Source organism: Pelobates fuscus, chromosome 2 (assembly GCF_036172605.1).
Source record: "Pelobates fuscus isolate aPelFus1 chromosome 2, aPelFus1.pri, whole genome shotgun sequence".
NCBI lineage: Eukaryota > Metazoa > Chordata > Amphibia > Anura > Pelobatidae > Pelobates > Pelobates fuscus.
The window spans coordinates 204,561,697-204,583,035 of NC_086318.1; the positions used below are offsets into that span (position 1 = coordinate 204,561,697).

At 40.7% G+C, this 21,339-nt stretch overlaps 1 protein-coding gene across 3 annotated transcripts in view; it reads left to right on the forward strand.

Annotated features, from left to right (window-relative positions):
- TTC27 (tetratricopeptide repeat domain 27) overlaps positions 1 to 18,999 on the forward strand; it is a 559,369-nt gene extending 540,370 nt beyond the window's left edge. For all 3 annotated transcript variants that reach the window (XM_063443110.1, XM_063443111.1, XM_063443112.1), the window contains one exon: positions 18,774 to 18,999. In XM_063443110.1, coding sequence (XP_063299180.1) covers positions 18,774 to 18,896 — 123 coding nt within the window. In that variant the 3' untranslated portion in view covers positions 18,897 to 18,999. The remainder of the gene's footprint in view (positions 1 to 18,773) is intronic.
- Positions 19,000 to 21,339: the final 2,340 nt, after the last annotated feature.

Genomic DNA, 21,339 nt, shown 5'->3' on the forward strand with positions numbered 1-21,339 from the left:
AAATGTAATGTGCAATATTTGACCCTGTAACTTTCCAAAACACCATAAACCCTGTACATTGGGGGGTAATGTTTTACTCGTGAGACATCACTGATTCCAAGTATGTGTACTTTATTGCAGTAACAGCTAACAGTATTGTGACATTCACAGTTAAAATGCCATGCAAAACAAAACAAAAAAAATTTCTTAATTTCTCAATTTCATTTTATTCATATTAAATAGTTTAATATACAAATATTTGATGTGACATGAAAGCCCTGTTTCTCCTGAACAAAATTATATATGATAAGTGTGGGTGCACATAATATGAAAGAGGTGAATTACGCCTGAACAGACATATAGTGCAAATTCAAGGTTTTGTTTTGTTTTGTTTTGATCACAACTGCCTGAGTCCTTAAGGGGTTAATACAAATACTGGCAATGTGATTGTTGTCCTGTTGTTCAAAAGGAAGCAAGGATGAAAACACATACCATTGAGGCTAAGGAGAGACAGAAATTCCTTCCTAAACTAAAATAAAACTCCTCAGATGACTTTAAACAAAGGCTCACACCATTTTTCTTTTCCTTGATTAGACGTTGCATTATTTAGCTCAGAGATGCTCAACTAGAAAAAAAGAAATATATAATTTTTCCACAGATATTATGCATCTTACATAGTTGGTGCAATGTGTTAAAGGGTACTCTCATTATTAATCTTGTTAAATGTTCTTGTTTTTATATATTATTATTATTATACATATATACAGTTGTAGCTGTTAGTTACCTACAGTAGAAATCTGGAAATATAACTACACCTCCTAGAAACCCCTGCTATGCCCGTAAAGCAATTTATTTTATATTAATGAGAGATGGCCGCAGGGTCAAAGTTTGGTGGTCTCATGAGAACAAAGTGAAAAGCGGGGGTAACCCACAGAGAATTGGGAGTAAATAGAGAGAGAAAAAGTCTGTTCCCATTGCCTATATTAGGTTCACATAGACAGTGTAAAAACGGAACTATACTTTAATCATTGGGTTAGAGACACCAATCTGGAAAGAGAAACTCGGCCGTAGCTGTCTAACTAGACCAGGGGTAGGCAACCTTCGGCTCTACAGATGTTGTGGACTACATCTCCCTTGATGCTTTGCCAGCAATATGGCTGTAAAAGCATTATGGGAGATGTAGTCCAAAACATCTGTAGAGCCGAAGGTTGCCTACCCCTGAACTAGACAGTAAGTCAATAGTGGCAGCTAGGGTAGAGGGCATGAAGAAAAAAAAATATAATAATGTGATAAATAATAAAGGAGTATACAAAATACAGAGGACAAGGATAGATAGTAAAAACACCCCTCACAGATTGTGAGGGATAAGAACTAAAAAGTGTGTTGAGACAATTCCCACCAATTAGCCACAGTAAGCTAACGATGAGAAGCCCACACAATGTCTTTAGATAATGTTGTTATATTCCTGTGTATCGACAGGGATATACACTGTAGCGTGTCCCAGGTAGTAGAATTCAGATAGTGTCATGAACTGTGCTCGTGTCAATGTATCAAGAATTAAGATACAGTACAGCGTTTTTGCGTAGTTCAACTAAAGAGGGATACTGCTACAGAAAAAGTACATCAGAATTAATTCCTATCACAGCGAGTGATCATGTAGTAAAAGTTGTATGCGGTGGAGTATGTGTCCAACAAGGCATACAGATAGCTAAGTCCGTACTAAAGCATCATACTGGATTTTTACCTAACTAGCAGATGTAACTGCTCGAAATACCTATATCACGTAATGCCGTAATTGGCTGGTGAACGGAGTATACAGGGTCTAGAAATTCTTAGATAGAGATAAATGTTAAAAGGAATGTTAGCTTAAAGGGATATTATAGTGCTAGGAATACAAATGTGCAATGCATTCCCATGGGGTATTCTCTGACGCTGGATGTCTTCATGCAGATTGACAGCCACCAGAGGCAGGCTTAGTCCTGCAGTGTAATTATTGCAGTTTCTCAGAATGGTTTACATTGCAGGACTAAGGGGGACTGGAAAATTCCACCCAGACCACTTCAATGATAAGAAGTAGTCTGGGTGCCTGTAGTGTCCCTTTAATGAAGTAGGAGTAAATGCAGACCCTTCCACACCTCCTCTGGCTGAGATTCACACAACCTAAAAGAAAAAAAAAAAAAAACGGTTTCAATCTACATAAGGTAGAACATCCCCTATTATCAACATTGCAGGCCTCAGATGATAGGTATGAAAAGGGTGTTTACCAATGTTGTGAAAACAGGAAATATCATAGGACTTTATTTCATACAAGTTTTTCCACAAGGTTACCACCCACATGGGCCTTGTGAAACATCCAATCAAACACATTATAGTACAGTCACACTCCCAGCCCAGACACACAAACCCTCCTCTTTGCCTGTGATATAATTACTGAACACAATGGGTTAACTCAATTATCACAGGCAGGAAAATATACAGTTTTATACAATATTCATAACTTCCAAACCATACATGCAATTCACATATTCTGAACCAGCATAAGCAGTATACAAACATATATGTCAAAACATACAAATTGGTCCAGTGGTTCATTTAGGTGGAAGTCCGATTTGACCGACTGCAAGCATGGCTTTCCTGCCCAAAACAGTTCCACAGATTTAGGCTGTGCAGCCAGTCTATCTTCTCCTCTATCCTGGATATAATTGGCTTAAGTGGGTGTCGTAACTTACCGTGATTATCTCCAGGTACAGAAAATATCTTCGTTTGCAACAACAGTAAAAATACATAAAAATACATAATACCTATTATACTGAACATAACCCCCACATTCAACCTATCCCCAGATAGCTTGGATCTGAGCGCTCAATATATCCAAACAGCGCTCAGATTCCATGAACAGAATAAAATCGCCATGGGGTTAAAGTTTAGCAAGGGCTGATGAGAGATTGAGGAGGGACAAAGCAGCCAGTTTAAACTGGTCTGGCAGTGTCTCTGGGACAACGCCCTGGTGGAGGAACAATAAACAGGAAAAAGGGGAGGGGAAGAGGCACATTTTGGAATTAACCCCTTAAGTCCGGAGGACGTAATATTACGCCCTGCAGGAACCGGCTCTAAACGCCGGCGGGCGTAATATTACGTCCTCGCCATAATGGGCGCCCACGTGGCCGGCGCTAATCGCCCGCTGCAGATCGCGGTCGGGGGGGATGCCTGGCCCCCCAGGCAACCCCCCCTGTGGCCGGTGACCGCGATCTGCAGTCTCTGATCGCAGTGACAGGCTGTCACTGCGACCAGTATTCAGCATGTGTCAGCCGATTTCAAATCGGCTGACACATGCGGCCGGCGGCGTTCCCCTTCTGCAGATCGCGGTCGGGGGACTTACCTGACCCCCCAGGCAGTCCCCCTGGGGTCAGTGACCGCGATCTGCAAAGTCTGAGATCGCAGTGACAGGCTGTCACTGCGATCTCAGAGCTCTCTGATCGCAGTGACAGGCTGTCACTGCGATCTCAGAGCTCTCTGATCGCAGTGACAGCCTGTCACTGCGATCAGTGTTACATGTGTCAGCCTATTGGCTGACACATGTAACTGGCACAGTGATCCCCCTGCAGATTGGAAGGGGGGAGTGCTTGTACCACCCAGGCACTCCCCCCTGTGGTCAATTACCCAATCTGCAGGAGGTGATCACAGTGACAGGCAGTCACTGTGATCACTGATCCTGTGTCAGCCAGTGATGTGAAATCACTGGCTGACACTGTCATTGCCCCCCTGTCCTAAAATAAAATAAAATAAAATATTAGTTAAAAAAAAATACAGTTACAAATAAGATATACTTAGATCATATATATTATATATATATACACATACACACACACACATTTACACATACACGACGTGTATTTAAATATTTATATATATATATATATATAAATCCAATAACAGATGGCTGCACTCACGGAATTTTCAGTTTAAAATATAGCTTTTATTCCATATCCATAAAATCGACGTTTCAGTCCCTCTTGTGGACTTTCATCAGGATTAGTAATCCTGATGAAAGTCCACAAGAGGGACTGAAACGTCGATTTTATGGATATGGAATAAAAGCTATATTTTAAACTGAAAATTCCGTGAGTGCAGCCATCTGTTATTGGATTTATGGATACTTGGCCCTGGTAATGCACCCGGTTTGGACTCATTAAGCAAGGACAGCTTGTGTGCAAGGTATAACTTTTATATTTTATATATATATATATATATATATATATTAATATCAAATTACACGTAGACTGATACTGATCAAATATATATATAATTATTGTTATATATATATTTATATATAATATAAAAAAAAATATGTAAATACGTAAAAAAATATATTGATGTGTTATTTCGTTCTAACTGTATTGTGATATTAATATATATATTTATATCAAAATACACGTAGAACAAAATAATATATATATATATCATAATATATATATCTATATACATAAATATATACGTATATATCACTATATATATACCTATATATAAATAAAAATATTTAAAAAAAATTATATATATATATACGTATATATACACATATGTATATATATACATATATTAATTCTACACATATATTTATGTAATAATTTTACATAATTAGGTATCCTAATTAATTACAATTAGCGGGACCTGCCTGACAACCCATGCCGAAAGTATAGGGAATTTAATTTGCTAGCACTATATTTAACCCTATAACTTTCCAAGACACCATAAAACCTGTACATGGGGGGTACTGTTTTACTCGGGAGGCTTTGCTGAACACAGATATTAGTGTTTCAAAACAGTAAAATGTATTACAACGATGATATCGCCAGTAAAAGTGACGTTTTCTGCATTTTTCACGCACAAACAGCACTTACACGGACGATATAATTGCTGCAATACTTTTTACTGTTTTGAAATACAAATATTTGTGTTGAGTGAAGTCTCCCGAGTACAACAGTACCCCACATGTACAGGTTTTATGGTGTTTTCAAAAGTTACAGCGTCAAATATAAGGCTTGTGTTTCATTTTTTTCACATTAAAATTCGCCAGATTGCTTACGTTGCCTTTGTGACCCTATGGTAGCCCAAGAATGAAAATTACCCCTATGATGGCATACCATTTGCAATAGTAGACAACCCAAGGTATTGCAAATGGGGTTTGTCCAGACTTTTTTAGTAGCCACTTAGTCACAAACACTGGCCAAAATTGGCGTTTTTTGCATTTTTCACACACAAACAAATACTAACGCTAACTTTGGCCAGTGTTTGTGACCAAATGGCTACTAAAAAAGACTGGACATACCCCATTTGCAATACCTTGGGTTGTCTACTATTGCAAATGGTATGCCATTATGGGTGTAAATTTAATTCCTGGGCTACTATACAGTCTCAAAGGCAACGTAACCAATCTGGCGAATTTCAATTTCAAATGTAACGTGCTATATTTGACCCTGTAACTTCCCAAAACACCATAAAACCTGTACATAGGGGGTACTGTTTTACACGTGAGACATCGCTGAATACAAATATGTGTATTGTATTGCAGTAAAAGCAAACAGTATTTTGACATCCACAGTTAAAATGTCACATAGAACAAAAAAAAATTAAAAAATTATTTTTTTCTCCCATTTTTTTATACATTTTTTATATTAAATTATGTTCAATACCTAAATATTTGATGTTAAATGAAAGCCCTGTTTCCCCTGAATAAAATGATATATAATAAGGGGGGGTGCATTTAATATGAAAGAGGTGAATTACGGTTGGACAGACATATAGCGCAAATGCCAGGTTTTGTTTACGTTTTGTTCTGTTCACAACTTGTACATTTGGCTGCGGTGTTAAGGGGTTAAAGGAGCAGAAAAAGTGTGTTACAATCCAATATGCCTAAATAATGTTTTTAAAGGGCCATACACCCCAGGGTCTATAGTCATAAGGCAGGAGGCTGGCAATCAGGCTCCTCCAAAAGCCAGGGGCAAAGGGCAGTTGGTCACATAAAAAGCCAGTGACAAAAGGCAGTTTGTCACAGTATATCTGAAAACCAAAATATCCAGGTGTAAACGTATAGCTTGAATAAGGGGTTCAATGGAAAGGATGAAGAGAATGGGGAAGAAAGCAAACTTTTTGGCGCTGTAAGCATTCCGCACTTCTACGGAGAGAGCACAGTTTATCTGGATCATTGCAGAAGGTGCGCATTACAAAGCCCCAATACATTTAGGTATAGTCTCTACTAAACATATTTTCCTCAAAATGCCTACATGTAGTGGCAATCCACCCAGTCAAAAGCTTTTTAAGCAGTAATGAAATGTAGTTGGAGGGGGTGAGTTGATAACTTAGCCAGGTGCATGTTGTTCAAACCCCTTTGGGTACAATCTATCACCTCCCATCCAAACCAGAAACCTGATTGATCAATGTGGACCAATGAAGGTAAGAATTTCCATATGTGAATAGCAAGTAGGCAATTAACAGAGCAGGAGATAAAAATGTAAGTTAAACACACAGTGTAATTAGCAAATTTTAATGAAGTTTTTTTTTCAGGAAGTATAGTGGGAGCCTGTTTTCACAAATGATTATTAGAACTTTTTAGCTGTGCATGACTTTTTTTTATTATTTTTAAATTAGTTGTGTTTACATATTTTTTTTTACTTGGACTATGTATAAATTTTTTAAGCGTTAGTTTAAAAAGAATGGGCCAATTCCAGGTCATAGTTAAACACCGCAGCCTGGAGTGTACCATTAACACTCTTATAATAAAGAGCAAAGTCTTGTGTCAAAACAATATGTAAATTAAGTTTTGAGGCATTATGGATTCTCAGTGGAGCTTGCACATGTAGTGCATTTTGGTGTTAAATCCTTGCTCATACTATTGAGTCCCGGTTATCAATCGATACCTGGGGCTCATCTCTGTCAGCTGAGACAAGTTTTTGTGGCCCAGTTAGTTTATGGGCTAAATGCAGTGCTTAAAGCTGCAAGCATCTCTTTAAATAGGCATTTAAATGCCTAGAGATATATCACGGTGTGAGCAGGGTTAAGCAAGATTAACTTGGTGTTCTGTGGAACAGGTTTTCCCATAAAGCACCCAATTTCTTCCTATCACACCACTACCCTTATTAAGATGAGCGCTCACTGTAAAATTGTATATGCAACTATTGTACTTAAAACCTCTCTAGTATGTTAGTGCCACCTTGTTCAAAAATCCACATGTTACACTACTGTAACACCTACTCTGTGGTTCCACCTTGCTCCTTCTCCTTTTTAACGCAACTGGCCCAGCCGAGGGACACTTCCTCAAGCAGGACTATACTCCCTATGATGCAGCATGATGGTTTCACTTCTAGCACTCTATTGCCAGTAGGCATGAGAAACACTTGCTGGGGTAGAACACTGTGATGAAGAGCAAGAGATCCGCTTGTATTATTACTATTATTGATAAAGCGACAACAAATTTCCCAGTACTTTCCCCTGTCAGTCAGTTTTCAGGTCAGAGAGCTAACTGACAGGCTGTGGAGGGTCCATATACTTAAAGAGCTTTTAATTCTTATTTGTACATTTGCTAGCATTTCTGCTACGATAATGTACAGTAGAAATTTAAACTTGTATGTACCATGACAGGTTACATTTTAACAAATTAGCTAAAACTCAGCCTTAGTGAATAAGACAGTAAAGCTTTGCAAAGAGGGAACCATCACATTAATAACTCAGTGATTGAATGTGTCATTACATTTTTCCATGGCATGAGCTTGAGTTATACAGAATAGCTGCATGCTCTACTGTTTTCATATTTCTTTTAATTAAGAATGTTGTAAAAAGATACAAAATAAGCGCTCAATAATATTTTTAAATTGGTTCTGTTAAAAAATATACCAAAAAAAAAATCACTACTTACAATTTTTCCTACACTTGACAAAATTTGCCAAAAGGCGTAGCTGCCGCTGTCCGGTTTTGTCATTTTAACCCTCAATAGAACTCAGTATTGTTCACTCGCACATGCGCAAGAGTACAAAACTGACAAGGGATCCTGGTATATGAAGCAGCTTTACAGGACCTGAAGGAAGACCATGACCGTAGTCATGAGGGACCGGTTCAGGTAAGTAAAACTCACCTTCCCCAGTATTCCACAGCTACCAGCTTCCCATCGAAGAAGTCACCGTTGGTGACAGATATGGTGACAGAGCCGCTTTAATCTCGTAAAGCCTCCCAAAGTTCCATCTTGATTTACATTGCTGTTAAATGCCCTATAGACTACATGTAACTCTATGACAATTTGTAACCAAATAACCCATGATGTAACTTAAGGCGCCATATAGAAACGTGACCACGCTTGTCTCCATCTACCATCCCTATATGAAGAATAGAGACGGAGCCACAAACATGGTTACCTGCCTAAGGCACTGTGGGATCTTAATCCTGCTCTGAACAGGTAGAACCGGATACCTACCAATAGTTTGCAGTCCCCTCTTTCAGTTGTGAATACAAAACTATGCCAAAGCAACAGCAGAAACGTGTAAGATATATATCCTCCTGGGAACCGAGAAAATAAATTGTCTTCCAATTTCTTAACATTTTTGATGAAAAAGGAAGAGGATGTTCCCAGAATCCCAGCCTCCCAGCCTATCACATAAAATATTACTGGAAAACTCCGGATGTTCTCTTTACAATACAGCAGGGATTGATAGAGTAGCTCAAAATAACAAAAGGAGATGCATGTGAACAAAATGTCCATTAAAGAGGTACGGTCTCGGGAGGATATAGATATATCAAGGCAAAACTGGAACTATTCTTGGTGAAAAAAATCACAAATGATTGAGACCTGCTATTGATATCCATGGTGATTACTCTTATCTTTATCTAGCACTTTTCTCCAAATTAACACCAGTTGTGCTTTGATAAATCTTAATCAGTAGAAGAATACATCAATAAAGACACTATGCAATAAATCATAATCATAAATCAATACTCAGTTGTTTTAGGGTGAAAAAACTACCAGAAAAACATAGAGTAATCTATTGGGTGCTTATATAAATGTCGTATGAATAGACAGCCCCATATTTCCTGGAAAAATAACAGTATAAATTGTGTGTGTGGGTGCATTAAAAGAGAAATAAGTAGATTGCAACGAATGAATATGTAATATAAAAGCCAAAATGGATTATGGTGAAATATTATCCATGGTTTTCCAAGGGTTAAGAGTACGTGCTTGAATGTTACATTATGGAATTAAATTGACTTTTTAGACAGCAAAAGAGAAAAGCAGTCTGGGAGCTATTATTATTTCAGCTACTTCGAGTAAGACAGTAGCAATGTAACCAAGCTTAATAAGTATTGTAAGCCAACAAACTGTGAGGTTATGAATGGAGAATTAATATCAGAAGGGACCATAGGCGAGAAATCACAATCCAGTGCTCATGCGTACTGCCTAACGTAGAGTGCTATGTGTGTTAAGTTAAGGTGCCAGCTTTATTTTATTTATTTTTGTAATCATGTCTGGAAGTATTTGAACGACACCTATCAGAGTCTTAGATTTGCCCTAGGGAAGATTTTATGGCCAAGGCCCTAGGTGTTGTCTTTGATCGAAAATCATGACCTCCTGGCAACAACTATTAATGTCACAACTGCATTTCAGATGCCACTGTGCTTACAGTTTCTGTAGTGCTGGCTCTGGGATAATTACATTTGAAAGTAATGAACTCTGTTACCAGTGGTCTATCAACTCAGAGGTCCACATCACACAAGCCCACAATGTTGTCAATACATGAAATAACCTCAGTGAATTGAGGGATTTATTTGCATGCTTCCATATTATGAGTCTAAAAAAGCTATATTTGCTCAATGCAATATCACCACATGTGTATCAGCCTTCTACAGGTTCTCAGCTCTACCTACCTTCTCTATGCAGTTCAGCATGCACTCCACAGAATGCCACCATGTGGTTTCTGATGCACTGACATAATGAATTATTGTATAGTTTTGCACAGGTGGAGGTGGGTCTTCCATAGATAGATATGGTCAACTGCAAAGCTGACATATGCCTCTGACCCTGCTTCCTTCCTACAGGCTCTGGGCCTCAATGTTTCCACCTCAGTGGTTGCAGGGGATAAGACTTCACACTACTGGGTTTTTCCCAAATATTGACTTGATTGTCCTGGGACACTTGAATAATTCATGTTGAGGATTTGTTGCCTCCCCACGGAATTTGTCTACATGACTTATAATTTCAAGCCACTGAGTGGCAAATTAAGCTATCTTAATTAAAGTTCCAATATATTTAATCAGCTCTGCCATATTTGAGGCTCTTGGCCATCGGTGAGATATACTTACTTGAAGGTGTCCCCTACAACGCACCACCATCTTATTTCAGCAGTTCTCACTTCATTTGCCAGGACTCATATCAGTGCTGTACTCATGCAAGCACAAGAGTACAACACTGATCGCTATGAAAGTAACACAACTTGATGGTAGGTAACAGTTTTTTTTTATGTCAGCTCTAGGCTTTACCATTACACACAATAGGCCCTAACTTGTCTTATATCTTTTGACTATTATTTACAGTTGCACTCAAAAGTTTGTATACCCTGGCAGAAATTGTGAAATTTTGGCATTGATTTTGAAAATATGACTGATCATGCAAAAATGTCTGTTATTGAAGGATAGTGATCATTTAAAGGCCATTTATTATCACACAGTTGTCTAGCTCCTTTTTAAATCATAATTATAATAGAAATCACCCAAATGGCGCTGATCAGAAGTTTACATACCCTTGAATGTTTGATCTTGTTACAGACACACATAGTGACACACACAGGTTAAAATGCCAATCAAAGGTGAATTTCCCACATCTGTGGCTTTTTAAATTGCAATTAGTATATGTGTATAAATAGTCAGAGTTTGTTAGCTCTCACGTGGATGCACTAAGCAGGCTAGATACTGAGCCATGGGGAGCAGAAAAGAACTTTCAAAAGACCTGCGTAACAAGAACTTTATAAAGATGAAAAAGATATCCAAAGCCTTGAAAATGCCAGGCAGTACTGTTCAATCACTTATTAAAAAGTGGAACATTTGGGGATCTCTTGATACCAAACCAAGGTCAGGTAGACCAAGAAAGATTTTATCCACAACTGCCAGAATAATTTTTCAGGATACAAAGAAAAACCCACAGGTAACCTCAGGAGAAATATAGGCTGCTCTGGAAAAAGACGGTATGGCTGTTTCAAGGAACATAATATGATGATACTTGAACGAAAATTAGCTGCATGGTCGAGGTGCTACAAAGATGCCTTCACTGCACCAATGCTACAAAGCAGCCCCGTTACAATATGCCCCGCAACTCCTTGACATGCCTCATAGCTTCTGGCACACTGTAATTCGGATTGACGAGACCAAAGTACAGCTTTATGGTCACAACCATAAACGCTATGTTTGGAGAGGGGTCAACAAGGTCTATAGTGAAAAGAATACAATCCCCATTGTGTAGCATGGTGGTGGCTCACTGATGTTTTGGGTGGGGTGTGAGCTCAAAAGGCACAGGGAATCTTGTGAAAATTGATGGCAAGATGAATGCAGCATCTTATCAGAAAACACTGGCAGACATTTTACATTTTTCTATACGATGGTTGCGCATGGTACGCTCTTGGACTTTCCAGCAATCTTATACAGTAATCCTGTATAAACGATGAGCATCACTGCAATTTAATTTAGTTTGCAAATTATGCCATAACTACAGTCAGAGAGCTCACAACAGAGCGGCACAGCGAGCTGTGACACTGCAAGCCTCTGAACAATGAATATAGAGAATAGCTCTCCATATCCAGCACTGTAAGCCTGTCATTCAATATACCTGCAGCTCATTATACACACACAATGCAATCCTTATATATTTTTTTCACAATGGGTGTTGTGGGGGCCTCATGTTTGAGTTTCGCCTAAGGCCTCTCAAAGTATAGAGCCGCCACTACTTACTTTATATTTGTCAGGGTACCTGTAGTCTCTACCTCAGAGGAGGTGAGAGACTTAGACGTTTATCCTCCCAGAGGGGTTGTTTCTTCCGTTCCTCGCGGTTCTCTCGGCCATTTACAAGCCGACCGCGAGAGATCCACTTCCTTATATGACGTGACGCTCAGTAGTCGACGTCATGACGCCAACCCGGGTCGACCTGTCAGTCAAGTCCCGAGCACTAATCAGGACTCGTCGGGGGCGTGATTACCCTCTAGAATCAAGGTATAAAGTAAGGCTTTCGGCATCTGCTCATTGCCCTGTCGTGGTTCTAGCCTGTCTAGTCACTCAGTGCTCTTGTATTCTAGTTGTCTCTTTGGTTCTGACCCGGCTTGTTTGTACTACCCTGTTTATCTCTGTTACCCTTTGACTCGGCTTGTCTCTCGCTTACCTGTCCTCTCGTTCCCTCGACCTCGGCTTGTTCCTAGACCATTCTCTACTTACTCCTTACGTTAAGTCCGGCCATTCTAAGGTCCGGTATACGTACCTACCACCTGTTTGTACTCTGCGTGTTGGATCCCTGTCCCGATCCTGACATTACGACAGGGCCAATGGATCCTGCAGGTACAAACACTCAGGTTGGTCCTTCTGACTCTAGGTTCGACGCCATGGATCACAGAATGGACCAGATGGCTCTAGCACTACAGGCGTTACTATCTCGTTCTGGTAATCAACCAGAGGAGATGCGTAATACTTCTATCTCTCCTGTGAGTTCAGGTCTAGAGGTAGCCACTGTAGGTGCTTCTTCCCGTATCAGTCCACCTGTACATTATGGTGGTTCTCCAGAGAAGTGCCGTGGTTTCTTAAACCAAATAGGTATCCATTTCGAATTACAACCCCGCTCCTATCCTACAGATAGGGCGAAGGTTGGATTTATTATCACATTACTTGTTGAGAAAGCTTTGAGATGGGCCAATCCATTGTGGGAAAATGATAATCCGTTAGTATATAATTATAATGCCTTTGTAGCTGCTTTCAGAAGAACTTTTGACCCTCCAGGTAGAAAGGTCAATGCAGCTAGATTACTGTTGCGCCTTAGACAAGAAAACCGAACACTTGTGGATTATGCACTAGAGTTCAGGTCCTTGGCGGCAGAGGTTAAGTGGAATGAACAGGCTTATATAGATGTATTTTTAAACGGGTTATCAGACATAATCCTTGACGAGGTTGCTACTAGAGAGCTTCCTGAAAATTTGGAGGATTTAATTTCTTTTATTTCTCGCATTGACGAACGTTTAAGAGAGAGGCAGAACACTCGAGAGAGAAACCGTAGACCTTCCTTTAAACTAGCTCCTTCATTTCAAAGTTCTGAATCCACAACCTCACTTTTTCCAGAACCTATGCAGATAGGCAATACTCGCCTCTCAGAAGAGGAGAGACAGTACAGGAGAAGGGAGGGGTTGTGTATGTACTGTGGAGTCAGAGGTCATTTACGCCTAAATTGTCCTAATCGCTCGGGAAACGCTCGCACCTAAGTTTCTCTAGAGGACAGGCCTTGGGTGTTTCTATTTTGTCCTCTAATCTTAATTATAAAGATCACAGGCTTCTGCTACCCGTTTCTTTAACTTGGGAGAAGGGAGTACTAGAAACTATGGCATTGATAGATTCCGGAGCTGCTGAGAGCTTTATCGACCAAGTTTTTGTTACCAAACACGCTATCCCATCCCAGTTAAGGGAGACACCCTTGGCCGTTGAGGCCATAGATGGTAGACCTTTAGTTGAGCCTGTTATTTTCCGTGAAACCATACCCGTTAAATTAACTGTTGGTATCTTACACGAGGAAGACAAATCTTTATTGCTTATTCTTCTCCTTCTGTTCCCATAGTCCTGGGGTACCCTTGGTTAAAAAAACATAACCCTATTATTGATTGGGAATTAGGGGAGATAATCTCATGGGGTCAGGGTTGTCAGGACAGGTGCTTACGGACAGTGTCACCGCTTTGCGCAGTTAACACACCGATTAATTCTACCTACTCTACAGAGGTACAAATACCGCCCCTGTACCTGGATTTAAAGGCAGTATTTGACAAAAAGAATGCTGATACTTTACCTCCACACAGGTCTTTTGATTGTAAGATTAATCTACTACCTGGTACTATGCCCCCCAGGGGTAATGTATATCCTTTGTCCACTAAAGAGAACTTAGTCTTAGAGGAGTATATTCGTGAGAACCTTGAAAAAGGATTCATTAGGAGATCCTCCTCTCCTGCCAGGGCTGGGTTTTTTTTTGTTAAGAAGAAGGATGGTACACTAAGACCTTGCATTGATTATCGAGGTTTGAACAAAATAACCATTAGAAATGCCTACCCAATTCCTTTGATTACCGAGCTCTTTGATCGTCTAAAAGGCTCCAAGATTTTCACCAAGTTAGATCTCAGAGGGGCGTATAACTTGGTGAGAATTCAGCAGGGACACGAGTGGATGACGGCGTTCAATACCCGTTATGGGCACTATGAATACACAGTAATGCCTTTTGGCCTCTGTAATGCACCGGCAGTATTTCAGGACCTAATCAATGAAGTTCTTAGGGAATTTCAACATGACTGCGTTATTGTATATCTGGATGATATACTTATACACTCTAGAGAGATTGAGACTCACCACAGACAAGTCAGAAGGGTATTGCGCAAGCTTCTTCAACATGGCCTGTACTGCAAATTGGAGAAATGCAGCTTTGACCAATCCCAGATAAACTTTCTTGGTTATGTGATTTCTGGGGAAGGGTTTAAGATGGACCCGGATAAGCTCCAGTCCATTTTGGATTGGCCTTTACCCAGGGGCCTCAAGGCCATTCAGAGGTTTATTGGATTCTCCAACTATTATAGGCGCTTCATTAAGGGTTACTCTTCAATTATAGCTCCTATTACCAATATGACCAGACAGGGGGCTGACACTAAGAACTGGTCTACTGAAGCCCTTCTTGCCTTCAAAACACTCAAGGAACTGTTTGCTTCTGCACCAATTTTAGTTCACCCTGATACGACTCTGCCTTTCCTACTCGAGGTAGACGCCTCAGAGACAGGTATAGGTGCTATCCTGTCCCAAAGGTTAGGTGTGGATAAGCCCTTACATCCATGTGTTTTTTTTTTCAAGAAACTATCAGGCCCTGAGAGCAGATATGACATTGGTGACAGGGAACTACTAGCAGTTATCATGGCTTTAAAGGAGTGGAGACATTTATTGGAGGGCACCTTACATCCTGTTACTATTTTGACAGACCACAAGAACCTGTCCTATATTGGGGAGGCCAAGCGCTTGTCCTCCAGGCAAGCTCGTTGGTCTTTATTCCTCACGCATTTCAATTACGTGCTCACTTATAGACCTGGTTCTAAGAATTCTAAAGCCGATGCTTTGTCTCGACAATATGAACCTTCTGCGATATCTGAGCCGGTTTTGTCTTCTATAGTACCCAGGTGCAATATTATCGCCAACACGAGTCTTAAGATTCACTCTCCGTTGCTTGGTCAGATCATGAAGTTGCAGCATCTGGCGCCTAGACAGACTCCTGGGGCAAGGCATTTCGTTCCTCCTGAACTCCAACTGGAACTCTTACAGTGTTTTCACAACAGTAAGGCGGCTGGGCATCCGGGTATTCGCAAGACATGTTCCTTGATCTCTAAAGATTTCTGGTGGCCTTCTTTACGGAAGGATATTAGGGATTTCATCGGAGCATGTGAGGTCTGTATGAAGACTAAGCAACCTCATACGCTTCCATGTGGGTTGTTACATCCCTTGAACATTCCAGAGAGACCATGGTCCTGTTTGGCTATGGACTTCATTGTAGATTTGCCTGTTTCTAAAAAACAGACTGTGATCCTCACGGTGGTTGATAGGTTTACTAAGATGGCTCATTTCGTGCCCTTAACTAAACTCCCGACTTCTCCTGAATTGGCGGAGATATTCGCGAGAGAGATTTTTCGCTTACATGGGATACCTTCCGAAATTGTTTCCGATAGAGGTTCCCAATTTGTTTCACGTTTTTGGAGATCCTTCTGTTCTCAACTAGGCATAAAATTGAATTTTTCTTCTGCCTATCACCCTCAGTCTAACGGAGCTGCTGAACGCACCAATCAAAAGATTGAACAATATTTGCGTTGTTTTGTTTCTGAACACCAGGACGATTGGGTCGGTTTGATTCCTTGGGCGGAGTTTGCACACAATAATCTCGTTTGTGATTCTACTCGTTCCAGTCCCTTCTTCATGAATTATGGCTTTCATCCTTCCATTCTTCCCTCGGTTTCTCCTTCCCAAGGGGTACCGTCGGTTGATGTTCATGTTGCCAATTTGAGGAAGTTGTGGGATCAGACTCGACACAACAGCCTTTGTTTGAACTACATGGACACACTCTGACCACAGCTAAATTCATGTTATACATACGATTACTGTTAACAAGGCTCGGCCTAAACCCAAATCAATTTTGCAGGTCACTCTTTCCGTATAGGGGCAGCATCTTCGGCTTCCGCTAACCACATACCCGCTCATATCATTAAGGCTATGGGACGCTGGAAATCCTCCGCCTACACGCTTTACATACCTAACCCGTTAAAGAATTAAGACAAGCGTTTTGTGACTTATCTCAATAAATGAAGTTGTTAACGATTAACGTTTCCTGGTAATTTCTTTTTGCCCACTTTTATTACAGGCCTACTGCTTTGTTGGTTCCGGCACACCACAACCGACTAGTGCTAACTTATGGTTTATGTTTATAATATGCTAAGATTTCTCTGTTCGGCTATATTGCCCCGACTACAAATTTGAAGGCTTGGCCTGTAGTTGTGGGATGGGGCTTGGTTCCCCTTTAAAAGGGCTGCCAATCCACTCCCACCTTACCGTTGCTGGTCTGGCGAGTCAACCCTCCCACCACTCCCTCTATTCACAACACCATCTAAGGTAGGCCCACTTTTATTACAGGCCTACTGCTTTGCCGGTTCCGGCACACCACAACCGACTGGTGCTAACTTATGGTTTATGTTTATAATATGCTAAGATTTCTCTGTTTGGCTATATTGCCCCGACTACAAATATATATATATATATATATATATATATATATATATATATATATAAAATGCATTATCGTAGCGTTATAACTAAATAAGTATGAAGTATAAGTATACTTAATTTTCATTGTGTTATGCACTACTGTCTTATGTAACTTAATCATATAACATATTGGGGGGAAAAAAGGTGTTTTACTTGAAATAATACATTTAAATTTATTTTGCTTTTAAGTACGTCCTGGAATGAATTTGTATAGCCGATTAAAATATCCAGCACAATAGCACGTTACAGAACATCAAAGCGTTCCCAGATCTACAGAAGCAATTTAATCTACCGAATTCCCATATATTTCAATACCTCCAACTGAAAAGTATCATAGCCACCCAAGTATCATGGCAACATTCGATCTTACCCCAGCGTGTAAACGGTACATTCGCTATTATCTCCAGGTGTCAAAGCGCACCACTAAAACCTAAATTCCTTTCACTATGCTATAAAACTATACTAGACTATCATACCCCCTGTTCTTTTAGTTTCATACAACAATGGGAAAAAGAGGGTGTCCCTACCCTACCGAATGAACAATGGCTCTTAGCTATAAACGCCCTAAAAGGTCTTACATCTTGCTTCTCACATGTAGAAGCACATAAAAAGTGCTTTACAGATGGTACCTCACCCCCCAGAGGCTGCACCAAATATACCCTAGTACAAGTCCCATATACTGGAGATGTTTGACTGCCATAGGTACCATGATGCACATATGGTGGGAGTGTTCAGGAATTAAGCCACTGTGGACACGAGTCCAGCGAAAATTGCACCAAACAATAAGACACACAACGCCCGTCACACCTGAACTAGCACTTTTGCTCATCTTCCCAACACATTGGAAGCAGACAGATAAAAAGATAGCCTCCCTTGTACTCTTAGCGGCCCGTCATTTACTGGCCCAAAACTGGAAGAGTACTGTTTGCCCCTCCCGAACAGAATTAATAGAAAGGGTAAATCTATACTACAAATATGAGTTGCTCTCCGCTGACTCCTACATAAAGAAAAGCCAAACAGAGCAAATATGGAGCCCCTGGGTCGATCTACTCGACAGACATAATACCCACAATATACCCCTATGGTTTTGAATCACGCCTATTAGAGTCCTACGATCTGGTACATACGTATAGGCTACATGAATGCTAAATCGCAGTATTTCACGGTAGTATAGAAAGCATAACTGTCTAACTTGCAACTATTTGTGGAACTTGTGCATGACTGTGATGTACTTCCTTACACGACCACTCCCGGTTGGCTGTCCAAGGGCAGTACACTGTATATAGTTCATTTTATACAATACACAGTATAGAGTACATTGTATAAATCATTGTAATTATGTTGTGACTTATCGCCTTGGATGTATACTCCCACCCCTGTACCCTTCCTTTTTCTTTATTCTGTACCCCCCATCCCTTTTGATCTTCTGAAAATAAAAAACCTTAAATTAAAAAAAATATATATATACAGCACAATAGCCCAGCTCATGTTTTTTCCATGGTGCTCGAGCCACACATTGGGAATGATTGATCTATCTGTTTAATGTGCTATGGGTTTACTTTAGAGGATCACCTCTCCTAGTAGTCAGTTTACCTGTGTGCATGATTATTTCTAGATTGTAATCTTGTTTAACTAAGATTAACAATGGAAAACATATTAATGCTCAGTCAAGAATATACTTAATATGTACATAAGTATATTTTCAAGAATATACTCTAATTTCTTGTGTTTTTCTCTAGCAACTCTTTACAGATCCAGTGACTGCAGAGGTTTCTACTGAATTAACAGATGAAGTCCAAACGATGAACAATCTTATCGCTGAACTACAGGAAATCAGCAATCAACTGCGGAATCAGTATTGAAGAAAATGTTTTTCTTGGAAAAAGAGAAACCCTACGAATTGTTTGATAATAAATCTGCCAAGCACCAAAATCCAGTTTAATAAAACTTTTCTTTAAGAAATCATTTTCAAAGCCATGTGTTTGGTCTGTATGTAATGGATTTAGACACTGTAGAATGAATTCTATTTTTTATTTATAAGGCACTGATTTAAGATTAGTTTTACATGAGCGCATCAAGTAATTGCCTCTAGTCTGTGAAATGAAACCTCTGTTGATGGGATAAGCTTAAAATGTCCAACTCATGTCACCATATAGAATAAAGGGTGCAATTGTTGAATATTCAGTATGTTAGAGGAATGGGAGAATACACTTACTGCAATGTAGAGTGTATGTATATTTTCCAATCCTGTTTATATAGAGTATATTATATTAAATTGTATTGAAGCAGTGAACTAGAGTATGATTGCTAAGTACTAATATATTAAAGGTCAAAACAAAGACTGTTCTGGGGATACCGTCATACATAGAACTTCAAAAATGACTAGGGGACATCTTCTAAGGTCAGAACTAGAATGTTAAGCATTCAATGTTAACTATTTTAGTTTGAACGAAATAGAATATAATTTATTTAAAACAAAGAAAATATAGAGTCCCTAACAGACGCAGACTGGGACAAAATCATCACCCACGTACAGAAAACACCGGGCTCGGCGAGACTACAGGAGAATTCATACAAAATCCTGACCAGGTGGTACATCACCCCATCGAGCCTCCACGCTAGGGACAACCAGATCCCAGACACATGCTGGCGATGCGAAACAGAGACGGGCACATTTACCCATATCTGGTGGGACTGCGCCCGTATTCGGCCCTTCTGGGAAACGATACGCAAAGCGATACGGGACATAACAGACGAGACCCTACCGCGGACACCAGCCGCCTTCCTCCTCCATCATACTACCACACCGACGCCAGCTTACACCAGATCGGTCATCCCGAGACTCCTTAACGCGGCCAAGGCCACGATCCCCACGTTTTGGAAACAGACAAACACGCCACCCATAAGAAGATGGGTAGAGGAAGTGGAGGACATAAGAAAATACGAGGACGTGAAGGCAACTACCCCGAAACAGAGGGAGAACTACACAAACCGTTGGTTCTACTGGCTACGCCACATTAACTCAGACGACTTTCTACCACATCTTGCAGAACCGTAAGCAGAGACGCGACGAGTGCAATGGAGGCCCAGAGGTCCCCCGAATATGGCCCCGGAGAGGGCGGCTCTGGGGCGGCGATGGGGGGCATCACCCTTCCCTACCCCTTGGAACCCCTCCCCCCCCCACCCGAACAGACACACGACCACTTAATATAACCCAGACACACCACGGCATTACCCTGACTACACCTCGGTTGACCAGATCACTGAACCGAGCAGACGCGCACCGCCCACAGACGACCCACAGGCCACTGAAACCGAGACACATACACCCAAAACCCGAAGACGACCACAGGACCACACATACACCTACTAAACAGCCCATACACCCACGAGAGACTCGGGCACGGCACCCACAAGGAGAGCCACGTAACAGACCAGCCATACACAGCCCAGCTACAGACCTTGACACGACCCTAAAATATAACGAGACGAGACACTGACCGACGCCAAATCGACCACACAATACACCGTGACACACAAAGGCACAAACACCCGCACACGGCCAGCATAACCCACACCGTTTATCGACCCAGACGAGACAGACACCCAGGACGGATGCATGCCACCCACCAGGGACTCTCGAAAGAGATAGAATCTAATATACTACACAACTTCAGAAGGAGACCCCGTGATCGTATACCCACTAAACAGAGGACACCAAACACCGAGAACACACACTACAACACATAAGAACCGACCACAGTACAAGCAGACATAGGCCAAAGCCACGAACAACCAAACCGATTCGCAGATAGCACACACAAAGATACAAACTGAGAAGTATTGCAATAAGTTAGCCTCGACGTAGGCGAAATGTTAGTTACCTTAGTTATATAAGCAGAGCATCTACATAGGCGTTTTTCTCTTGATGATATTTTACCATAACAAGCAGAGCCTCTGCGTAGGCACATTTCCAAGTACTTGGGATATACGAACAGAGCCTCTGTGTAGGCGGTTTCCTTCTGATTATGTTTTGCCATACCAAACAGAGCCTCTGCGTAGGCACATCCCCAAGTACCTGAGATATACGAGCAGAGCCTCTGCGTAGGCAATGATGCCACGAAAGTATTCATATATGCTTTGTGAATGTTTAACATAAGAGAACGTAATAAAAACAATTTAACACAAAGAAAATATAGTTAGCATATACATGTATAAAATAACAATTGTTAGGTTGCTGCTCTGGCATACCAAATCGAACAAAGTTCTGTGTAGCTTGGAGGAAAGACGAGACAGGGGGGATAT